At 45.7% G+C, this 20,706-nt stretch overlaps 1 protein-coding gene across 3 annotated transcripts; it reads left to right on the top strand.

The window, feature by feature from the left end:
• The first annotated feature begins 1,272 nt into the window (after positions 1-1,272).
• On the top strand, positions 1,273-19,130 carry TMEM130 (transmembrane protein 130). Of its 3 annotated transcripts, none has more exons than XR_013979436.1 (9): positions 1,273-1,558; positions 5,910-6,209; positions 7,155-7,317; positions 8,318-8,490; positions 9,927-10,011; positions 12,385-12,587; positions 13,495-13,607; positions 15,358-15,636; positions 18,971-19,130. XR_013979436.1 is itself a non-coding variant. In XM_080981161.1 (8 exons), exons 1-8 carry the CDS (start codon positions 1,477-1,479, stop codon positions 15,538-15,540), a joined length of 1,302 nt encoding a protein of 433 aa, XP_080837287.1. In that variant the 5' UTR covers positions 1,273-1,476; the 3' UTR covers positions 15,541-17,398. The 3 variants fall into 3 exon arrangements, 1 of the variants encoding a protein (XP_080837287.1); XR_013979437.1 differs by having other exon boundaries at positions 18,954-19,130; XM_080981161.1 differs by lacking the exon at positions 18,971-19,130 and having other exon boundaries at positions 15,358-17,398.
• Positions 19,131-20,706: the final 1,576 nt, after the last annotated feature.

The raw sequence follows: 20,706 nt of genomic DNA, 5'->3' as shown, positions 1-20,706 counted from the left end.
TAGCGATACATGGGGAAAGGAAGAGTAGAGATTATAATTCTAAAGTACAATAAATTTTAATACCATAGAAGCCTAGTTGAAATTTCACTGCTTTCCTTTAATCAGATTGTTTTAGGCACGCCATGCTCAGTCACCCTCAATCTAACACCTGCGATGTGGAGATATTAATATTGACAAGCCTTACAGGGTTGTTGTGTGGCTGACTGTAAAGCTACTGTATGTGATGCTTTCAGCAACCCAGAGCAGGACTCCAAATCTGACTGGCTGGGGCTGATGGGTAGTCCAAAACATCTGTCCTAAAGCATTAGAATATTATTTAACTTTCATATTTAGTCATAACTGTATCAAATAAGGTCCTTGTGTGGCAGAATAAATGGGGGGGGGAACAGAAGGATGCTACAACTTAAAAACCAAAATCAATTAGAAAAGGAATATGCATAGGAATGTGAATTTTTTATTTTTGAATGTTTGGTATTGAGATCATTTCCTAAGGATGCAGTGCTAGCAACCGGCATTCTGCAGCATACTGGAAATAAAGATGTGACCTGCAACAAAATGTTGCAGTGTAGCGGAGCAGTTCAATGTTCCAGTCAGTCAGCCCTGCCCTCTTCCATTCCATCGCCTTTGCCATCCAGTTTTTCTTTTTCTTTTTTTCAAAATTTTTTATTCGTTTTCACAATATTATAAACAAACAAACACACAAGACAAACAAACATAAATCATAGCCTTATTGAAAATTACACTTATTAACTTTGTTAAGTGACTTCCTCGCTTCCCCTTGGTTGAATTTCATTGCATGTCCTTTTAACAGTTTTCCAAATCCCAATTCTTATGAAATTTAACTTAAACATTAACATCCTTAAATCTTCACCTTATGGAATTAAACATATTAATTCATCACTTAACATAAATAAATTCCTAAGCCAATTAAGTATCTGCAAGCTGTTTTCAGTTAATTTAACTTAACAAATTTAACTAGATAATCATTAAATTTAATCCACTCTTCCTGATACTTGCCATCCAGTTTTTCATTCCTCCTCCTTCCTACCCCTAATTTTAGGGACAGGTGAATCTGTTGATTTCAGATTTTGCCTATATTCTGTGCTTCCTGTATGTTCTCTAAAACTCAGTAAACATAATTTATTTAAAAGAAAGAAAGAAAGAACAGCAGCTTTCCCCAGCCACAATATTCTGGGGGTTGTCGTTTCTGTATATTTGTTTTGTTTTTAATCTAAAACAAAAACAAACAAACCTGGGAATAACATTTCTGCAGGGATGGGATGTGACCCGCATCTGCAGCGCAGGAACAATGTGTAAGTACAACCAGCTTGCCCTTAGGGGGCAGCACCTGCCATTGATACTTGGCCGTCTCCTCCTTAAGGCAAGCTAGCACAATTGAAGATGAAGCCTGCTTGCCGGAGCTAAGCAATTGCGGGAGCCAAGCCGATGACATTTCCTTTGGAAGCTGTTTTCTAAATGGCCCAGACACTTGCCTCTCTGACCCTCTCCAAGGTAGTTTGCAGTGTGCTCCTCCTTTGCCATGTCAGATCAGCATCAGGTAAGACTGGTCAGCTCTTTATGTCTAAGGGAAGCAATGTGATTTGTATACTCTGAGATGCATACATGCACCGGAAATTTTATTCTGCCAGCATCCCAGCACAAGAGCAAGGCTATAAATATCAAGGTGTGTTGGCTGGCATTCAAGGGGCTGCATTTAAATCTAGGGTTCCACACTGCACCGTTCATTTCCATTATATTCCAGACCTCTAGAAGAAGGGCAGGCAAGAATTGCCTTACATCTCAGGGTCCGGTGGGGTTAAAAGATAATAAATGGCATCCGAGTTGGTGGACAGTGACTGTCTGGAGGAAGAGATGGCTTTTCGCAGCTCTGAGGTTGATGGCTCTATGTTCTGCTTCTGTGCAAGATGGAAGAAGGCGTGGCAGGAGTTTCTCTCACCCAGGACATTTCCCCATTGGGGGAAAAGAGCGAAAAACAGCATTTCTACATCAGAAACTTTAATCCTAGGGACAGGGCCTCTGAGAGGAATTTTGAACGTTTGATTTGAACATCTTTGTTTATGCTGCAATACAGATGAGGAGAAAGAATTCACACTGAAACATTATTTTATATTGCAATGCAGACCAGGCCATCAGAAGACAGTAGTATTAGTTTTAGAAAGGTAGATAAACTTACTATTCACTTTTAAAAAAAAAGGTTTTCTGGCCTTTTTGTGGAAAAAATTTCCAGTCACCACGTGAAAATTGATTGTCCTGGCAATGTTTGTTTGGTTCAGTAGCCCGGCCAAATCCACAAGATGTTCCTGATTGTAACTCTTTATTAGCTTGCTTTTTGTTAAATGACCTCTTTCCAGAAGCTGCTGCTGCTGCTGGAATTGTTAATAGTATTCTTAAGCTAACGCAAACATTTGGAAACAGCCCGGTCACTGAGTCCGTACTCTGTTAACATGCTGAACAGATCTGATGGCTTTAACTCTACAATTACAAAATTTGCTTTACGTACAGAGGGCAGATGTTCGTTTCTTTTCCAAAGTCATCACCATTCAGGTCAGCAGGATATTGCTCTGATAAAGCTCTGGGGTCAAATACGGCCCTTGAAGCCTCTCTCTGTGGCCCTTGGAATTCTTCATGGGCTACACCCACTCCGACAGGCCCAACCCCCCTTGAATGTTTTCACCTGGCTGGAATATGTCTGTGAACTGTGGTGGCTCTCACTTGCCTGGAAGGAAGCCAAAGAGAGGCTGTGTGTGTGTGATATGTGTGTGTGTGTGTGTGTGTGTGTGTGTGAGAGAGAGAGAGAGAGAGAGAGAGAGAGAGAGAGAGAAAACACCTCTGGCTTTTGCATGGCTGGTATGTAATCTATTGTACAAAGGTGACTATCACATCAATTTGCTCTGCCCATGTTGGCATCTGGCCCCATCCACCATTGACATGTGGCCCCCACATGGTTATGTATGGGGGAATGTGGCCCTCAGGCTGGAAAATGTGTGCCCCGCCCCCGATGCACAGAGGACAGGGGAAATAGTGGTCCAATATTTATTTTATTCATTCATGTGTTTATTGGAATTGAAATTGAAATACTTTATTGTCACTTTACAACTTGTATACAGTGAGATTACACAAGCACCCCCCACTCAGCTCTCTTAGTCTTAATTCCCCTCGTTTACTGACGCACACACACCAAACCCGAAAATCAGTTGCCCTGTTGTTATCTTTTCAGTCAGCAGCCTAACAGCCCACGGATAGAAGCTGTTCTTTACCCTGTTGGTGCGACTAATCATGCTTCTATATCTTCTGCCCGAGGGCAGGAGATCCAGAAAGTGCCAGCCAGGGTGTGAATCATCCCTGAGAATTTTCCTCACTCTCCTGACGCAACGATCTTCCACTATTTCATCCAGCGGATTCACGGGACAGCCCATAATATCTTGTGTGGTATTCACCACCCTCTGTAGGCACTTCCTATCGGCAGCGGCGTAGCGTGGGTTGTCAGCACCCGGGGCAAGGCAAGTAATTTGCGCCCCCTAACCCCTAATCTGCCGCCGCTGCCAGCTTCTTCTTGCTGCTGCCTGGTCTGGTCTGGTGTGGTTCTCTCCCGCGCTCAGCGCTGCGCTGGACGGCCGCTGCACTGTCCCTCCCCCAGATAGTCCCTCGCTCTCTCTCCGCACCGCACGCCTGGCACCCACCCCCTCCACAGTGGGCGGCGACCCAGCGGCTCGGATCGGATTCGCACAGCCAGCACTGCAGTGAGAGTGAGTGAGTGAGCCAGGTAGGGGCAGAGAGCTGCGAGTGCGAGCGCGCCCCCCCCAGATGTTGCGCCCGGTGCGGCCGGCCCCCTCTGCACCCCCCACGCTACGCCACTGCCTATCGGATGATGTCAAACCAGCGTACCACACCGTGATGCAGTATGAAAGGACACTTTCTATTGTGGACCGGTAGAAGGAGATCATCAGATGTTGACTGACATCGTTCTTCCGCAATACTCTGAGGAGATAGAGTCTCTGTTGGGCTTTTTTAACCACCTGGGTTGTATTGATTTTCCAAGTAAGGTCTTCACTGAGATAAGCTCCCAGGAATTTAAAGGAAGAGACTCTCTCCACACAGCCCTCCCCGATGTACAGCGGGGCTAGTTCTCCTCTCTTCCTCCGAAAGTCCAACACCATCTCCTTTGTCTTGCTGATATTAAGGTACAAGTTGTTCCCTAGGCACCATGTAGATATTATAATTCCCATCTTCAAACTATGTCAAGGCAGTATAAAAAATATACCGTACTTTTCCATGTATATGACTAGGTGTTGTTTTTTTTAAAAAGTTATGTTAAAAATTGGGGGCGTCTTATACATGGATAGTGTATCCCCCCATTTTCTTAATTTGGAGTCCCCCCCCCCCCAAAAAAGTGGGTGTCTTATATACAGGGGCGTGTTATACACGGAAAAATACGGTAATAATAAAATCAGCAAAAAGCAGCATCCATATACCATATACCAATACGTTACGTTCCCTGCCCATTTTTCACCCTCCAAGGTTTGGAACCAAGTGGCAGGAGAAAGTACAGTTTCTCGAAGAGCTGGCTTTAAATAGTTTGCGATTTATCACACTCCTGGATTTGTTCATCACACTGGTGTGTTAACATTTGTCATCAGTTATGGCAGAGTAAAGGAACATTAGGAATCCAGGCAATGTGGTACAGTGTATTTATCCTTAGGTGAGAGAGAAAACTCTGCTGAGTCAAAGAACTGGCCTGCTGGTCTCCAGAAGAACATTTTGCGGAAGGTTTTAAAAGGTCAAGGATCCAATTTATCATGTTTTATTATTAACGTTTAACAAAGAAAAGGAAGGTGGGGGGGTGAAAGAATTAAAGGCAATAAAAAACAAAAATAATATATAAATAATACCAATAGTAACAAAAAAAACCCCCCCACCATTCGTTCACATTACAGATACAATAGTTATCAGCACATATGTCTTAAGGTTAACATCTAAGTTAATAAAAGCCCTCCAGATGTCCAGATCAGTATCAACAGAAAATTAACACCAGGCTCGAAGTCGCATTTATCATTTGCAGTTTTAAAGCAAGATGAATCCATCCAACTAATATCTAACCAGTGTTGCTCATTCTCAAGTTGTCGCCTGCCCAGAAAATATTTTGGGTTCAGAAGAAAAATCTATCATTCATTTATTTAAATACAGTGGAACCTTGGTTCTCAAACTTAATCCATTCCTGGAATCTGTTCGACTCCTGAAACCATTCAAAAACCAAGGCGCAGCTTCTGATTGGCTGCGGGAGCTTCCTGCACTCGAGCAGAAGCCGTGTCGGACGTTCAGCTTCCAAAAAACGTTTGAAAACCGGAACGCTTCCTGGTTTTTGGCGTTCGGGAGCCAAAACGTCCAAGTACCAAGGCATTTGAGAACCAAGGTACGACTGTAGTACATGCACAGCTTAATGCCATATTACATAAGCAGCATTCAGTAGGGATGGAGCATGCATCATAAAAGTCACTTAAAAGTAAGAGCAAAACTAGGAGAAAGAAAAACTAGAAATGCCTGCTGAAATAATAATAATCATGAAGTCTTCCCCAAGTAGGGCGTGGTCCTATATGTTCGCTGCAGGGCGGAAGTTTTGCAAAACTGGGCCCGCAATGTTGAGTACACAGCTCCTAGTAGATATGAGCTGTGCATCTGAGCCACAGGGGACCACAAACAGCAACTATGAGTTCCTCTATGGTGTGCCTAGGAAATGAAAACATCCTGGCTTTGTTATTGCCATAGCTAAGGCTGCAGTCTTACCTGGGATCCCACTGAATTCAACAGGGCTTCAATTTACTTCTAAGTCAGTATGGTTAGGATTGCACTGTGAATTTCTGAAATCGTATGCATTGATTTTATTTCTTCAGTCCTGTATGACTTGGACATTACCAATGACGGCCCCATCACGACAGAAGCACAGGCTACAATTCATTCCACGTTGCGTATGAAGGATGGAGGCAACTCACCCGTTAGTGACCGGAAGTACCATTTCAACTGGGTTTATGCCCCTTTGACTTTGGTAGAGAGTTCCGGGCATGGTGCGAACTCCACAATTATAGTGACCAGCCCATTTCCAGGAGTCTTTCCTGTTTCCGTTCAGGTGATGCACACAGACTGCTGGCTCTGTCAGACCATTGCAAGAAACCTAACGGAGTTAGAGGTGTCAGGTAAAATGTGCATATTTTATTATGTTTTCCTGTAAGAGAAGGGGGTCTCGTACAGTGCTTCTGAAGATGTCCTACAGGGCCAGCTCTAGGTTGAAGGGAGGCAGTATCTGTGGTGGACTCTCCACCCTTGCCTGTGACCTTGTCTACCTGTCCATGACTCACCTGACTAGGGTTTCCTTGATGGCAGTGGCTGGACCTGGGAAGCCACTGGCCATGTTGAACTCCCACTACGTCCAAGAACGTTACAATGCTGGTTCTCCTAGGCTCATCACTTCTCAGACACCTCTCAATCCTTCCTGACTCTGGAACAGCCTTCCCCTGTGACCGTTGCCTTTTCAAAAAAAAATACTTTCTCAATACAACGCCAAAGCTCATCTCTGTTGCTCACCCACATAATTGACGAGGGCCCTCTGCCATTGCCAGGCCTTGGCTGGGGTGAGCCAGGGATCATGGGACCAACCAGTGGTAAGGACCACAGAAGAACCACAGGGTGAACAAAGAAGCAGCAAGCCATGTCAGGACTAAAGTACTGCATAACCAAAGTTTGGAAGACACAGCCGAGCTAAGGATGACACTGTTGCATAAGCAACGCTCAGCTGGAACAGGAAGTCCTCTTATATTCCTTCCTGTCTAAGAGGAAGGGTGGACAGAGATATAGAATTGGTCTGTGCAGCTGCTTATTGCGGTTGGCTTCCATTCTGCCACTTTTTAGTCTCAGCCAATGCTCAGATCTTTTTTTTCTCCTTTAAAATGTACTTCCCCCTGATGAGCAACTTAAAGTTTTAGTTGATACCATGTACCAATTAAACTTGATCAAAGCTGGGGAAATCCCAGTATTTGCCTATCCTCAAAAAGAATAAACGAGAGATTTTCTCATTAGATGGGAAGGTCTTTGAGAGAGCTTCAGATGACTAAATATATTCTTTGTATTTTTCCCCCCGACAGAGTTTATAGTAGGGAATCTGTCCATTACCCAAACAGAGGACCATGACAAACTTGACTCCCGATCTCCAACAGGCGCCCTGACCCGGGTATCATTCTTACTTCATGACCCAAGTAATTATTTCAAGTCAGCTTCATTCACTTACAAATGGGATTTTGGAGATGGGTATGTCCCTATTTTTTCTTTCCCTCCCTTTATTTATACAGATTTTAGCAGAGACCATTATTTATATGCCTGTACTAATATATCCTTACCAACAGACCCCCACCACCACCACAAACATCATTTCTCACCAGGTGGATCTCTGAGATCACACTGAATGATAACCACACATAGAGCATTGCATTGCAGTTATTAAGAATTGAGGTTACCAGGCATGAGTCACTGTGACTAGACTACCCCTAGCCAAGAACAGTCGTAATTGATATCTGATTTTCAACATTGTGATACATCACTAGCTAAACATTATGCTATACTGATATATCACAATATCTGAAATAAGAATATAGCTATGAAGAGGCTTTGGCTGGCTTCACGGTTTTCCCCGTATCGTGATTTTTGCATAGCGCACACACACACATCATGATTTGCAATATATTGCCAGGTCAAAAATTATGAAGCCGATAGCACAATATGGACTTCAAAACAGTTTTAGATGATATATCTCCCAGCCCTTGCTCTAGATCTTCATTTCAGAGGGATTGGAACATGTCTAGAATAGACGGCTGGCCAATTTCTTTGACATAAGAACCACTCAACCACAGTGCCTCTGACCACCAGCCATGCTGGCTATGTTCAGGCTCCACAGCTAGAGACCCTAATGCTTCTGAATACCAGCTGCTGGAGGCCAGAGGATGGGAGGGTCCTTGTATGCTCAGATCCTGCTTTGAGGGTTTCTCACAGGTTGGCCACTGGGAGAAGAGGATGCTGGACTAGATAAGTCATTAGCCTGATCCAGAAGGCTCATCTCGTATCCTTAGGGTTCAAACACAGTTTATTGGCCCTGATCCAGTCCACCACTGAATCCAGGCCACAGTCCAGATGGCGCATAGTCTCTTCTTACTCAGATGTTAAAGATGCATAGGAAGCAATTCATGAATGAAACCATCAGATAATATGCCTACACAAACACAATTGATTTCCACTGTTTCCCCATCACCTGCAGAACCGAGATGACAACAGAATACCCCACCGTCTACCACAATTACCCTACTGTTGGGGTTTGCACTGTGCACCTGGAGGTGGCAGCAGAATGGAGACAAGATGGGAGCAGCATGGAGCAACGAAGAAAGATGGTCCAGAAAACAGGGCATTTTTCTGCTGCGTTGGAATTGATGGGTAACGGCAGGGAAAAGCTAGTGCTATACGCAGCATCCCTTTTGGTCTGTGAGGAACACAAGTTCAGGAGATCTGATCCGCACACAAACGCCACCCGAGTCAGCTTGGTCTCCTTTCCTACAGATCAGTGATCACTGACTCCTATTGGGACTGGCAGCGCAAAAGGCAGGGAAACCAACAGGGAGCAGAGCCAGAGCCAACAAATTCTATTTTTGTCCCCATCCCCCTCCTCCCTGCGGAGTTCTACAAGGGCGACACTGAGGCAGAGGAGGAAGGTGGCAGGTAGGACCACTGTTGTAAGAGGTCAGACAAGAGGAGCTGGCCAAGGGCAGCCTGAAATTGGCAGGGCAGCTACAGACTCTTGAGTAGGCTATGGAACAGGAACAGTCTGCAGCATTCAGTGTAATGCCGGATTGGTTCAGAAATCATCATCATCATATTTTTTTATTTATACCCCGCCCATCTGGCTGGGTTTCACCAGCCACTCTGGGCAGCTCCCAACAGAACAATAAAAACACGATAGAAGATTAAACATTAAAAACTTCCCTAAACAGGGCTGCCTTCAGATGTCTTCTAAAAGTCAGATTGTTTATTTCCTTGACATCTGGTGGGAGGCCGTTCCACAGGGTGGGCGCCACTACCGAGAAGGCCCTCTGCCTGGTTCCCTGTAACTTCACTTCTTGCAGTGAGGGAACTGCCAGAAGGCCCTTGGAGCTAAACCTCAGTGTCCGGGCAGAACGATGGAGGTGGAGACGCTCCTTCAAGTATACAGGACCGAGGCCGTTTACGGCTTTCAAGGTCAGCACCAACACTTTGAATTGTGCTTGGAAACGTACCAGGAGCCAATGTAGGTCTTTCAGGACCGGTGTTATATGGTTTAAACGGCCGCTCCCAGTCACCAGTCTAGCTTGGCAGAGATCAAAAGACACAATGTTTGTGTGTGTCCTTCCCAAACTGGCCTCAGATGTTCCCGCTTGCTGGATTCCAGAATCTCTGCCCATCGCTAAAATAAAGCGTATCTAAACTCAGCCCCACCAGGAAGGAAAAAAACATTCTTTAGCCTGGGCATTCTTCCCCTAATCTCAGCTGTGAGGATCTGGTTGAGATGTGAGAAAAGCACTTTGCACATGCTTAACTGTGCTCACTTTGCTGAGCGGGGAGGTTGGGTTCCCTTTGTAAGGAGGTCTGTGGCACATTTTGGAGTATTTGCATTTGTTTGCAGATACACAGGTTGTGCATAGGTGGTTGTGCACAGCTTGAACCAAATTCTGTTGGCAACAGAATTAACCCTTAAGTTGCCAGCCGAATGATCCCCGCTGTTGTGCTTCCAATGTTATCCCTCTCAGATTTGCTCAGAATACTAATTACACTAACACCAGCACCGAATTCTCTTCCTTCAAAGCACAAACTTACGATTCTTAACCTCTCTACCTCAGATGCTGTCCGAGGTATTAACATTGTCGGATCCACAGAGGCTCATGTGATGGAAAACTTAAATTTATCGCTGCATATCCAAGGCAGGTAAGCAGCCAGCAAAAAACAAACCTATGTCAATCATTCTGCTTTCCCTTCTGATCTGCTATTTGCATTCTCCTCTGGGGTTTCCTAGGACAACAGGCACCTCCTGAAGGCATAGAAAACAGGAACTGAAATGTGTATCAGTTGTCTCTTAAGGAATTCTCTGGCGAGTGTGTGGTTTGAGGAGCATCCCAAGCGCCAGATAGAAAGTCTTGGGAGGCTGGATTTGGTGCCTGAGCCCGAGGATTCAAGTGACAAGAAAGGAGTTTCCGACTATAATAATAATAATTTATTATTTATACCCCGCCCATCTGGCTGGGTTTCTCCAGCCACTCTGGGCGGCTTCCAACAAAATATTAAAATACAGTAATGCATCAAACATTAAAAGTTTCCCTAAACAGGGCTGCCTTCAGATGTCTTCTAAAAGTCTGGTAGTAGTTGTTCTCTTTGACATCTGGTGGCAGGGCGTTCCACAGGGCGGGTGCCACTACCAAGAAGGCCCTCTGCCTGGTTCCCAGGAACCTCACTTCTCACAGGGTGAGAAGGCCCTTGGCACTGGACCTCAGTGTCCAGGTAGAACGATGGGGGTTCTGACTAAATGCCAGGAGGAACTTTCTGAGAGTTAGAGCTGTCCGACAGTGGAACAGTCTCCCTCGAGAGGTGGTGGACTCTCCTTCCTTGGAGGTTTTTAAGCAGAGGTTGCATGGCCATTTGTCATGGATGCTTTAGCTGAGATTCTTGCATCGCAAGCGGTTGGAATGGATGGCCTTCGGGGGTCCCATTCAGCTCTATGAAATCAATGGATTATTAGATCAAAAGTAAACGTGGCCAAGTGCATTGCTTTCACTGGGTAGACTACGCCCCGGGCAGCAGGGAGAAGCAAGCAGCTAACCTCTGAAGGATGAGGTAGCTGGTGTTTGCTGTCTATACGGAGGTCCAAAGAGCAGGAATCTGTCCCAAAACGCAGCAGGACAAAGGTCTGTTGTTGACTCTTCTTCAAGACACAACAGTCACATTGCCTGCCAAAATCTGCCACATCATCTCTCAAAACAGTCGCTGAGCTAATGAATCTGGAACGGCGGTTGTTTTTGGCTCTCTTATCCATTTGCACTGCCAGCCGGGTTGTTACGCTTCTGCTTTGGCAGAGGCAAGAAAATAGGTAGTAGAATGTGTGCGTAGGGGAACATAACAAGAGCTCTGCTGGATCAAGCCAATGGCCCATCTAGTCCAGGATCCTGTTCTCACAATGGCCAACCAGGTGAGATCATCTTCTGACTCCCTCCTTTGTGTGCCCCCTCCGTGAGAGGTCCAGAGGGTGGCAACGCGAGAACGGGGCCTTCTCTGCAGTGGCTCCCCATCTGTGGAATGCTCTCCCCAGGGAAGTTCACCTGGCGTCAATCACAAGATTATAAATAAATAGATGGGATATAAGAAATGTAAACAAGATGATAAATTGCTGGCAAAAAGTTATAGAGATGAAAGTGGGAGCGGGAGATGTGAGGGAGTCCAAAGAAGATGTGAAACTATGTTAAGACATATGTTACATTGTTTATTATATCTATTTGTATTTTAAACCCTAATAAATATTTATTAAAAAAAAAAAAGAAGAAGAAGAAGTTCACCTGGCGTCTTCATTGTACACCTTTAGGTGCCAGGCAAAAATGTTCCTTTTTAACCAGGCCTTTGGTTGACCTGATTGACATCCTATACCCTTTTACCCACGCGGGTGGCGCTGTGGGTAAAACCTCAGTGCCTAGGACTTGCCGATCGTATGGTCAGCGGTTCAAATCCCCGCGGCGGGGTGAGCTCCCGTTGTTCGGTCCCAGCTCCTGCCACCTAGCAGTTCGAAAGCAGGCGTTTCCATGTGCTGCGCTGGTGCTGGCTCGCCAGTTGCAGCTTCGTCACGCTGGCCAAGTGACCCGGAAGTGTCTTCGGAAGGCGACGGCTCCCGGCCTCTTGAGCGAGATGAGCGCGCAACCCTAGAGTCAGACACGACTGGCCTGTACAGGCAGGGGTACCTTTACCTTTTACCCTTTTAAAATGTGGCTCTTTTGGGGGGGGGGTGTTATTTAGGTTATTGTTTTGATTTTGATTTTATATATTGTGATCTTTTCTGTACACATTTTACTTGGCTGGAGAGCTACATTGGAAAATTGAGTCAGCACATGTCAAAGGATCCCAGTGTTTCGGTTCACGCATTGTTTTGGAAACTCCCCGTTTGGTAGCCTTGTCTTGAAATGGGAGAGGAATCAAATTTATCCTTTATCCCTACCTGGGAGTAAGTCCCATTTTAGCTTGATTCTGAGTTGGCACGCAGAAAATTGCAGCGCCAGCCACCTAAAGCAGAATAGAGCTTTTGTCCTTCTTTCTTCCCAGCCTGCCTCTCCACTTGTGCTGGTTAATCAAGACCGAATGCGTTCCGCTCGACAGGGACCACTGCCACCTGGTGGCGATGAATGCTACGCACTACAATCTGAGCCACGTCTTCAGGGACGCTGGGCAGTACTGCCTTAGCGTGCGAGTGGAGAATGGGGTCAACATGCTGCAGTCGTACCAGGAGATTCAAGTGAGGCCGTCAGGTGAGAGTTAGGAGAAAAGCTACTCCACAGTTGGAAAGCAGGATATATTATATATATATATATATATATATATATATATATATATATGGAGAATGTCGTTTATAAAAAGTCTCTTGGACACCATTAGGGTGCCTAGAATCCATTTTCGCTGTCAATTGTTGTCAATTTCCATCGGTATATAGTTCAAGAGCCTATTCACTTCTGAAAATCTTAAATTTTCCTGTAGTGTCTTGTTTATGTTGACCAGCACTTTCTCTCCAAACTTAGTGTGGGACACACTAAAAGCATGTGTTTCAAGGAAGCATTGTCCATATTACATCTCCAACAAAGAGCTACATTAGATAAGGAGTCTAATAGATTATAAATAGTATTTTCTGCTGTATAAGTTTTGGTGTGTGCACCAGTGCTCCTTGCTCCATTTCGACTGGGCCCTTTACATTCCTTCACCTTTTCTCCTCCTGCACAGGATTGTTCAGCGTAATTAGGTGACCCCATTGGGTTCCAATATTATGAGAAAAGGGGCTTAGGTTTATCCACTTCTTCCACCCCTTGCGTAATCCTACACACCTCTCTCTCTCCCTCTCTCCCTCCCCCCCTCTCTCTCACACACACTTTCCCCTTTTTTCCTCAAGTTGAAAGCCACTACAGTCATACCTCATGTGCATAGGTTGCTCCACCCACTCTGGCATCTGGCCCCGCCCCCCACCACTGGCATGTGGCCCTCAGAAGGTTCCCAGAAGGCAATGCGACCCTCAAGCTGGAAAAAAATTCAGGCTGCTCCTTTTTGAGTTGTGGCAACAGGAGCTGGACATAGAAGTCCAAGTGTGGTCACACACAACGTACAATGGCGTTGAGATGTTTCCTGAAAGATTTCCAATCTAAGCACCCTCCTTCTCCTCTTCTCCAGGCATCCACCCAGCTTTCTTAGTGCTGCCTTGCATCACCCTCTTATCAGCCATGCTGGGGTTAGCTGCCTACGTGACGTTCCGGAGCAGCACACAGCAAAAGGATCTTGTGGAGGTACTTCCCTAAAGGCTGCTATGCTCATACTGGGGGCCGAGGAACCCAAGCCAAATTTAACCTTACTTGCATCACAAGCGGGGCCTGCAACAAAATGTTGCCTCGTGGAGCACAGTAATAATAATAATAATAATAATAATAATAATAATAATAATAATAATAATTTATTTATACCCCGCCCATCTGGCAGGGCTTCCCCAGCCACTCTGGGCGGCTTCCAAAAAAATATTAAAATACTGTAATCCATCAAACATTAAAGGCTTCCCTAAACAGGGCTGCCTTCAGATGTCTTCTAAAAGTCTGGTAGTTGTTGTTCTCTTTGACATCTGGTGGGAGGGCATTCCACAGGGAGGGCGCCACTACCGAGAAGGCCCTCTGCCTGGTTCCCTGTAACTTGGCTTCTCGCAGGGAGGGAACCGCCAGAAGGCCCTCGGCGCTGGACCTCAATGTCCGGGTAGAACGATGGGGGTGGAGATGCTCCTTCAGATATACTGCTGTTCAGGATTCCTGCCACTCTGTTCCATTCCTCAAATCATTTTCAGGTCCGAGGCCAGATCCCACAGAGCAGGCAGCCAGGTCACACTCTGTATGACCCCAGGCTAGCTCCAAAGGCTGAGAGGAGACTGAGCCTTTTAAAGCATCTGCCCCCCAGACCACCTCCTCTAGGCCCCACCCTCTTGTGCATGACATTAGTGTCTTAAAGGGGCCAACTCTCTGGCCTGAAGACAGGTCATTTTTCCTCCACTCCATAGCCTTCTATGGCTATGCGCCACCCAACTGGTGATGTGCGCCGGGAGGCATTTGGCTTCTCAAGCTTGGGGAAACACACCCTCAAAGGTCCTGGCTCAGGCATGAGAGCTTGCTCCCATGGGCTCCTGTTTATCAGTCCCAGGCTCAGTGGTCTCTTGTGTATGACTCCATAACTGGAGACTCTGCAGCCCCTGACTCTGACCCTTGATCGCTGCTAGATCCTGTGGTCCTGACACTCCATGTTCCTGGATGTCCCCCCTGTTAGGATCATCCTACTCTCGTATAGGACCCTGGCAGAGACACATGCCTGACTGGCATGTTCTCTCCCTCCTGGTCGGTCATTCGGGAGCTTCAAAAGCTTTCTTCAGCCTGAACATCCCAGCGACCAATGCCAACAGACATCGGCACACTTACGAACCTGCAAAGTATTGGCGTAACAGAACTCAGTAGCACAGCATTTTGGCTAATCTACTTTTACTTACATAGAATACACTCAGAGCATTCTGACTTAGCTCCTTCCTCTTTCTCATCAGACAGCAAAGAGAGAAAGAACAAAGGACAATAGTCCTACATTCCAGAACACAGTAGTACAAAACATCCTGTCTCCGTCACTTCCCGCTCTGTGGAATGAAAACATACACCGTCATGTGATAGACAACAATCTCATGACTGCAAACACGGAGCAAGAATCCTAACACCCCCCACCAACAGTGAGTCAGGCCAGGCTGAGAGGCAGTGACTAGACCAAGGTCACCAGTGAGCTTCATGGCCGAGTGGGGATTTGAACCCTGGTCTCCCAGGTTTCGAATCCAGCCCAATAGCCACCACCCTACATAATTCTTCACAGAATTAGATGCATTGCTGAAAACATCTGGCTATTTTCCAAAAATGCAAACTTACAAGTATACTTAAACTTCTCTAAACTGTTATGGGGAGGGTTGGTTTGTCACCTGAGACATTATTGGAACCAGCTTTTGTCTTCCCCGTTGTCGAAACGCAGGTTGCCGATTTTGACTTCTCCCCAACGTCCGACACCTCACCTTCTGGCTCTAAGTGGAGCTGCCGTCAAATGTGTTGCGAAACCTGCTGCCTCTGGCCATCTCAGGAGTCTTGCGAGACGATCCGAGAGCATCACCGCCTCCTGCGCCCTTTGCGTGAGCCAGTGAAAATGTACACCATGTGAAAAACAGGAGCTTTGTTTGTCATATACTGCTGCTGGCTTGGCCTTCTCCTGTCCGCCTCCTCTCGTCTCCATGCAGGGGTGCTGCATGGGCAATCCGTATCTTTTGCTGGTGCATGAAAAGTTGACATCTGTGCTAGGGCCCTGGGTTGCAGATTATTTCACCAGGTCACCCGAAAAGAGCAGACTTGGATCTGCACTGAGAATGCATTCCTATGCAGCAGGGATGGGGGAGCCTCAGCCCTTTGGGCCAAATGTGGCCCTGCAGGTATCTCCTCTGTCTGGCCCTTGGGACTGCTCCGCACCTTCCTTAAGTGCTTTTGCCTTGCTGGATTTTGCCCTAGAACTTCCATAATGCCTCTTGCTTGCCTAGATGAAGAGATGTGCTTGCGTGTGTGAAGCATGCCTGAAATGTATCCTGTTGCCAGATGGTAAGGGCCATTGTGCTGCTCCACCTCTGGTCACGCCCACTTTTGCCACTGGCCACGGCAACCCCAGACATGCAGACTCTGGAAGGGCTGTCCACGAGGGATTGTGTCCCTGCAGCTGAAAAAGGTTCCCCACTGCTAGGGCTGGGCGATATATTGATATACAGTGGTACTTTGGTTCTCAAACTTAATCCGTTCTGGAAGTCCATTCCAAAACCAAAGTGTTCCAAAACCAAGGCGCGCTTTCACATAGAAAGTAATGCAAAACGGATTAATCTGTTCCAGACTTTTAAAAACAACCCCTAAAACAGCAATTTAACATGAATTTTGCTATCTAATGTAAGGTTACCAGGTGGAATCTGGGGGCACTTTTTTTTTTGAAGCTGAGTAGCAACAGGGAGTCAGTAGTGGAGATGGTGAGGCAAAAGACCCTGGGCCCAAGCACACATGCATATTGTATAAAGGTGCAAAGCCCTTCTTTCGCACCCTGTGAAACATAAATGCACAGAGTTTTTTAAAAAACTGGGCAACCGCGCTCCCGTGACTCCTGAGCCTTCCCGATCTCCTGCCCCCTTGCCTCTTTGTTTTGACAGATCAGGGAGGCTCAGGAGTCACGGGCACGCGGTTGCCCAGGAGGGGCACAAGGTGCATGGTTTCTCTGCCAGGCAAGGTGCAAAGCTCTTTTTTCGCACCCTGTGAAACAGAAATGCGCAGAGTTTTTAAAAAAACTGGGCAATGCCTGCCCGCCCAAGCATAACACTCAAAACGGAAGTGTGGCACTCAAATCGGAAGTGTAACACTCAAAACGGAGTACATTCGGCTTCCAAAAGAGGTTCGCAAACTGAAACACTTACTTCTGGGTTTGCAGTGTTTGGGTTCCAAGTTGTTTGAGTACCAAGGCGTTTGAGAACCAAAGTACCACTGTAGTGTCCAAAACCGGTTTCATAACTTTTGGGCTGGCAATCTAGCACGAATCATAGTGTGTGTGTGTGTTATGCAAAAATCACAATGTGGGAAAAACTGTGAAGCCAACCAATGCCTCTATGTAGCTCCATCCTTATTTCAGACCTCATGATATATCGGTATATATCGTGATGTTGGCTGGGAATATATCACAATGTTGAAAACCGGATATCGCCCAGTCCTACCCACTGCTAATATGCAGGCTTACTGAGAAGCAAGTTCAAATGAGCTGAGTAAGACATACTCCACAGGAGGTGCATTCAGGATTGTAATCTAAAATGGCGGGTTTTGTTTTTGTTTGTTTTTAAAGAAAATAAATGTATGCTCTATCTACTCACACATATATATGGCACTCATATTGTGTAAGTGTCACACTTTAGTCAGAACTTTGAATGATTTTATTTGTAGGATTGGGAGGGGTGAGAAATGTGATTTTGCTTGCATTTTAATTTGCACTTTTTTGAACGGAGAAGCCACAGAATTTGCGTGTCTCCAAATCTTGCAGCTCTGTTCTGCAACAAAGAAGTGTGTACAGCAGTGAAAACGGCATACAGAAATGCATTCTGTTAGGGAGTTGTTTGCAAAAAAGAAGAAGTGCAGCTTAATCAAAGTTGCGTCCAAGGATGTGTTTATTAGGGTAAAATCGCACGTAAAATGCTGCTGAATTTTCATGAGGATTTTTTTTTAAAAAAGCAAATGGCTGCAGATATGAACTGAAAGTATGACTGGAATACTGAGAAACAGAAGGAAACAAAAACTGACAGATCCATCCCTATTGCATGTGTTCCTCTGCAACCCATGAGATATACTTGACCATCACGTTTTGTTTTGGTTTTTCCATTTTCAGCCAAAATCCTAAAGGGGGACCGTGTCCACCCCCTCTGCCTTTCTACATGTGTGCCTTTGGATTGCCAATCAATATGCTATGTATCTGAAGGAAACTTCTATTTCCCTCCTTTCTTCTGTCATGGAACCCAAGGTGGCATGGTTCCCGGATGGTCAGCTGTCCAGGGACTGACCAGACCCAGACCTGCGTAGCTTTAGCAAGGTGGTGGCCTCATTTTCCTCTTCCCCACAAACCAGACATTCTGCTTCTTACCTTGCCTTTTGCCTCAGTTCTATTAATTATATAAATAAAAGGCATATAGCTGTTACGATATAAAAGCAATGCAGCCGCGAGCTGCTAGCTTGAAAACAGCACATGATGGAATGTTAGGACTGTTCCGTGGGAAACAGAGGGACAGTCAATTCACAGGGCAATGCACCGGAATTAGCTCAGAGTGTAATATGAGCTCTTCCTTTTGCTCTTGTACAGGAAGTACAGGTTTTGTTTCACTCTCGACTGCTGGAGCTTGAAGAGAGCAGTCATGTTTTTTGTAACACTGCAAAGACAGAAATAAAGGCATGTAAATACGTTTCTGTCTATCTCTCTCCGCTGCCCGGGGGGGCAGGAAAGAGGGGGTGTGTTCTTCTCACGCTGAGAAGGATCGCCTATCGCGACCTAGCCTGTATCCTGCTGGGGAATGCAGACAGGGAGGTCAACAGGAGATCAAGCCGGGTGCCTGGAGAGTGGCCAGTTTCTCCTGATAAAGGCTTGATTTCCGACAATAGCAACTATATTTTCACTGGTAGATCTCACTTTAAAAGAAGGGCACTTCCAGACACTGCTTTGATAATGGCACAAAATCAGAAGGCGCTTCAATGAAGAGGTAACTTCTACCACAGCCTCTGCCTGTCTGCTGCGCCTCTCCTCAGGCATATTGGCAGGCGTCCATATGTACTGCAGCAATCAGAATAGGGATAGGAGGTCCATTGCGAAAGAAAGAAAGAAAGAAAGAAAGAAAGAAAGAAAGAAAGAAAGAAAGAAAGAAAGAAAAGGAAATGGTAAATGGTACCAGAGCCGAGGGGGAAAGCCGCCATCTCGTAACTTACTTCCTTGTAGCAGGAAGCAAGGGCTGTGTTGAGGATGTTATATGGCTGTCAAGCCTGCAAGCTGTCGAAATGTTGTTTATACTTAACATAAAGATGTCACATTTCAAAAGAAGACCTTGAAGTGCATTCTGGGATGTTCATTTCCAGCAACGAAGGCACCCACCAGAGATTCCCTCTGACGCCCGTCACAAACAAAAACAGAATAGGCTCTGCCACCTCTGTTTTACCACTCACTGCCTCAATAAAGCAAGTTCTGGTGCCCTTAAAAAATTGTGTGCAAGTTACTTTTTGGCAGAAAGAGGTTACCAGAAGGAGGAATACCAATCTTAACTTCTTGGTTTAGGGCTTGACGTCCTTGAAATCTACCCCGATGCCTCTGAAGCCTTTGGACCTCCTTCATCATGTGGTAGATGGGGCTGTTACCTTTTCCTCCCTTGAGCTGAAACCATAGAGCTTAAAGAGGAAGTTAGAAGGATGACGTTCTTCCCCCCTTCCGTTTTTGCTTCTTTGCTTCTTTTCAAAGCCCAGGTCCGGCTTACTGAATCCGACTTGTACCTGGATTCCTTGGATAAGCAAAGTGTGTTGATGTGTGTCTTCTTTCTCTCTTTTGGGATGGGCGGGCTGATTTGGAGAAGTCAGTGAGAAGTGGCGATAAGCAGTGGGACTTGCTTCAAAATCCAGATGTGCCCATGGCCTTAAAAGTTGGGTGATTCTGACTTTGAATGTACGGTTCGTTTCCCAGACAAGCCCATGCAATCAGGGGAAGAGGGCCATATTTTTGGACAACTATCTAGAGATGGACCATCACTCCATGGCAGACCATGTGATTTACACTAAATGCAGAAGTACTATCTTTTATCTATCTTGACTCTTCCAGCATTCATCTCCATTGGATGACCGTGAGTTTGGTTCTCTTTCTGTGCTCAACACTGCGTAGGGCAGTTTTCTATTTTAGATCTGTATATATCTGTTCATTTCACAAGGCCTGAGAACCTCATTTTGCTGCCAATTTGATAGGCACTCAACTGCCCTAGTTAGCTATTATATAGAGGGAACGATTGCCTCTAAAATCCACCTTACAGACGTCAAAGAAAATGTAAGAGTGTCATTCTGAATGTAGCCCAAGAAGCTGTTTCCGGCTCTGACATTAAAAAAAAAAAAACCCTCCATGAATTAATCTGTGGATTCATTAATTTGCAGTTGAAGACTCTTGACATTCTACCTTTTGAAAGCAAAGGACAATCTAGCAACCGGGGGGGGGGGGGGAGGCAAAGTGAGCAGTGGTTGTGCCCAGAAAAGATAAAGGAGGGGAAAAGTCATCCAGAGAACTGATTTTTTTTTAACCTTACAGATCAATGACCTGGAAAAAAGGAACATTCACTGCTAAAAAAGAAAGAAAGAAAAGATGAAACTTGCTGATTTGGAACCAAGGGTTGCAGGAGTACAGGCAAGAGAGCAATTCAGTCAAAATAATAAGCACCAAGTATAAAGATAAGTGCTTTATTATGCAACTCTCTGAGCAAAGTTATGAGGAAACGAGTCTTAGGACGGAAGCATATATTCCGAGAACATGGCGTAAAAACAGCAGAGCAGTGCACAATGGTTGTTAAGAAAAATAGCTGAAATACACTGCATCACAATTAGCAGGTATTTACCATTAAGATTAGGGACGCGGGTGGCACTGTGGTCTAAACCACTGAGCCTAGGGCTTACTGATCAGAAGGTCGACGGTTCGAATCCCCGTGACAGGGTGAGCTCCCGTTGCTCTGTCCCAGCTCCTGCCAACCTAGCAGTTCGAAAGCACGTCAAAGTGCAAGTAGATAAATAGGTACCACTCCAGCAGGAA

This window comes from Podarcis pityusensis (genome assembly GCF_964106645.2).
Source record: "Podarcis pityusensis genome assembly, chromosome: 14".
Lineage (NCBI taxonomy): Eukaryota > Metazoa > Chordata > Lepidosauria > Squamata > Lacertidae > Podarcis > Podarcis pityusensis.
Note: the sequence above shows the minus strand (reverse complement) of the source record. Positions and strands in the feature narration are given on the sequence as shown.

Bases quoted from the DNA above. Each gene is read 5' to 3' on its own strand.
- TMEM130 (XM_080981161.1), top strand. From the start codon at position 1,477: ATGGCCCAGACACTTGCCTCTCTGACCCTCTCCAAGGTAGTTTGCAGT. The intron at 6,210-7,154 runs GTAAAATGTGCA...TCCCCCCGACAG, and splicing joins AACGGAGTTAGAGGTGTCAG to AGTTTATAGTAGGGAATCTG. The intron at 10,012-12,384 runs GTAAGCAGCCAG...CTTTCTTCCCAG, and splicing joins TCGCTGCATATCCAAGGCAG to CCTGCCTCTCCACTTGTGCT.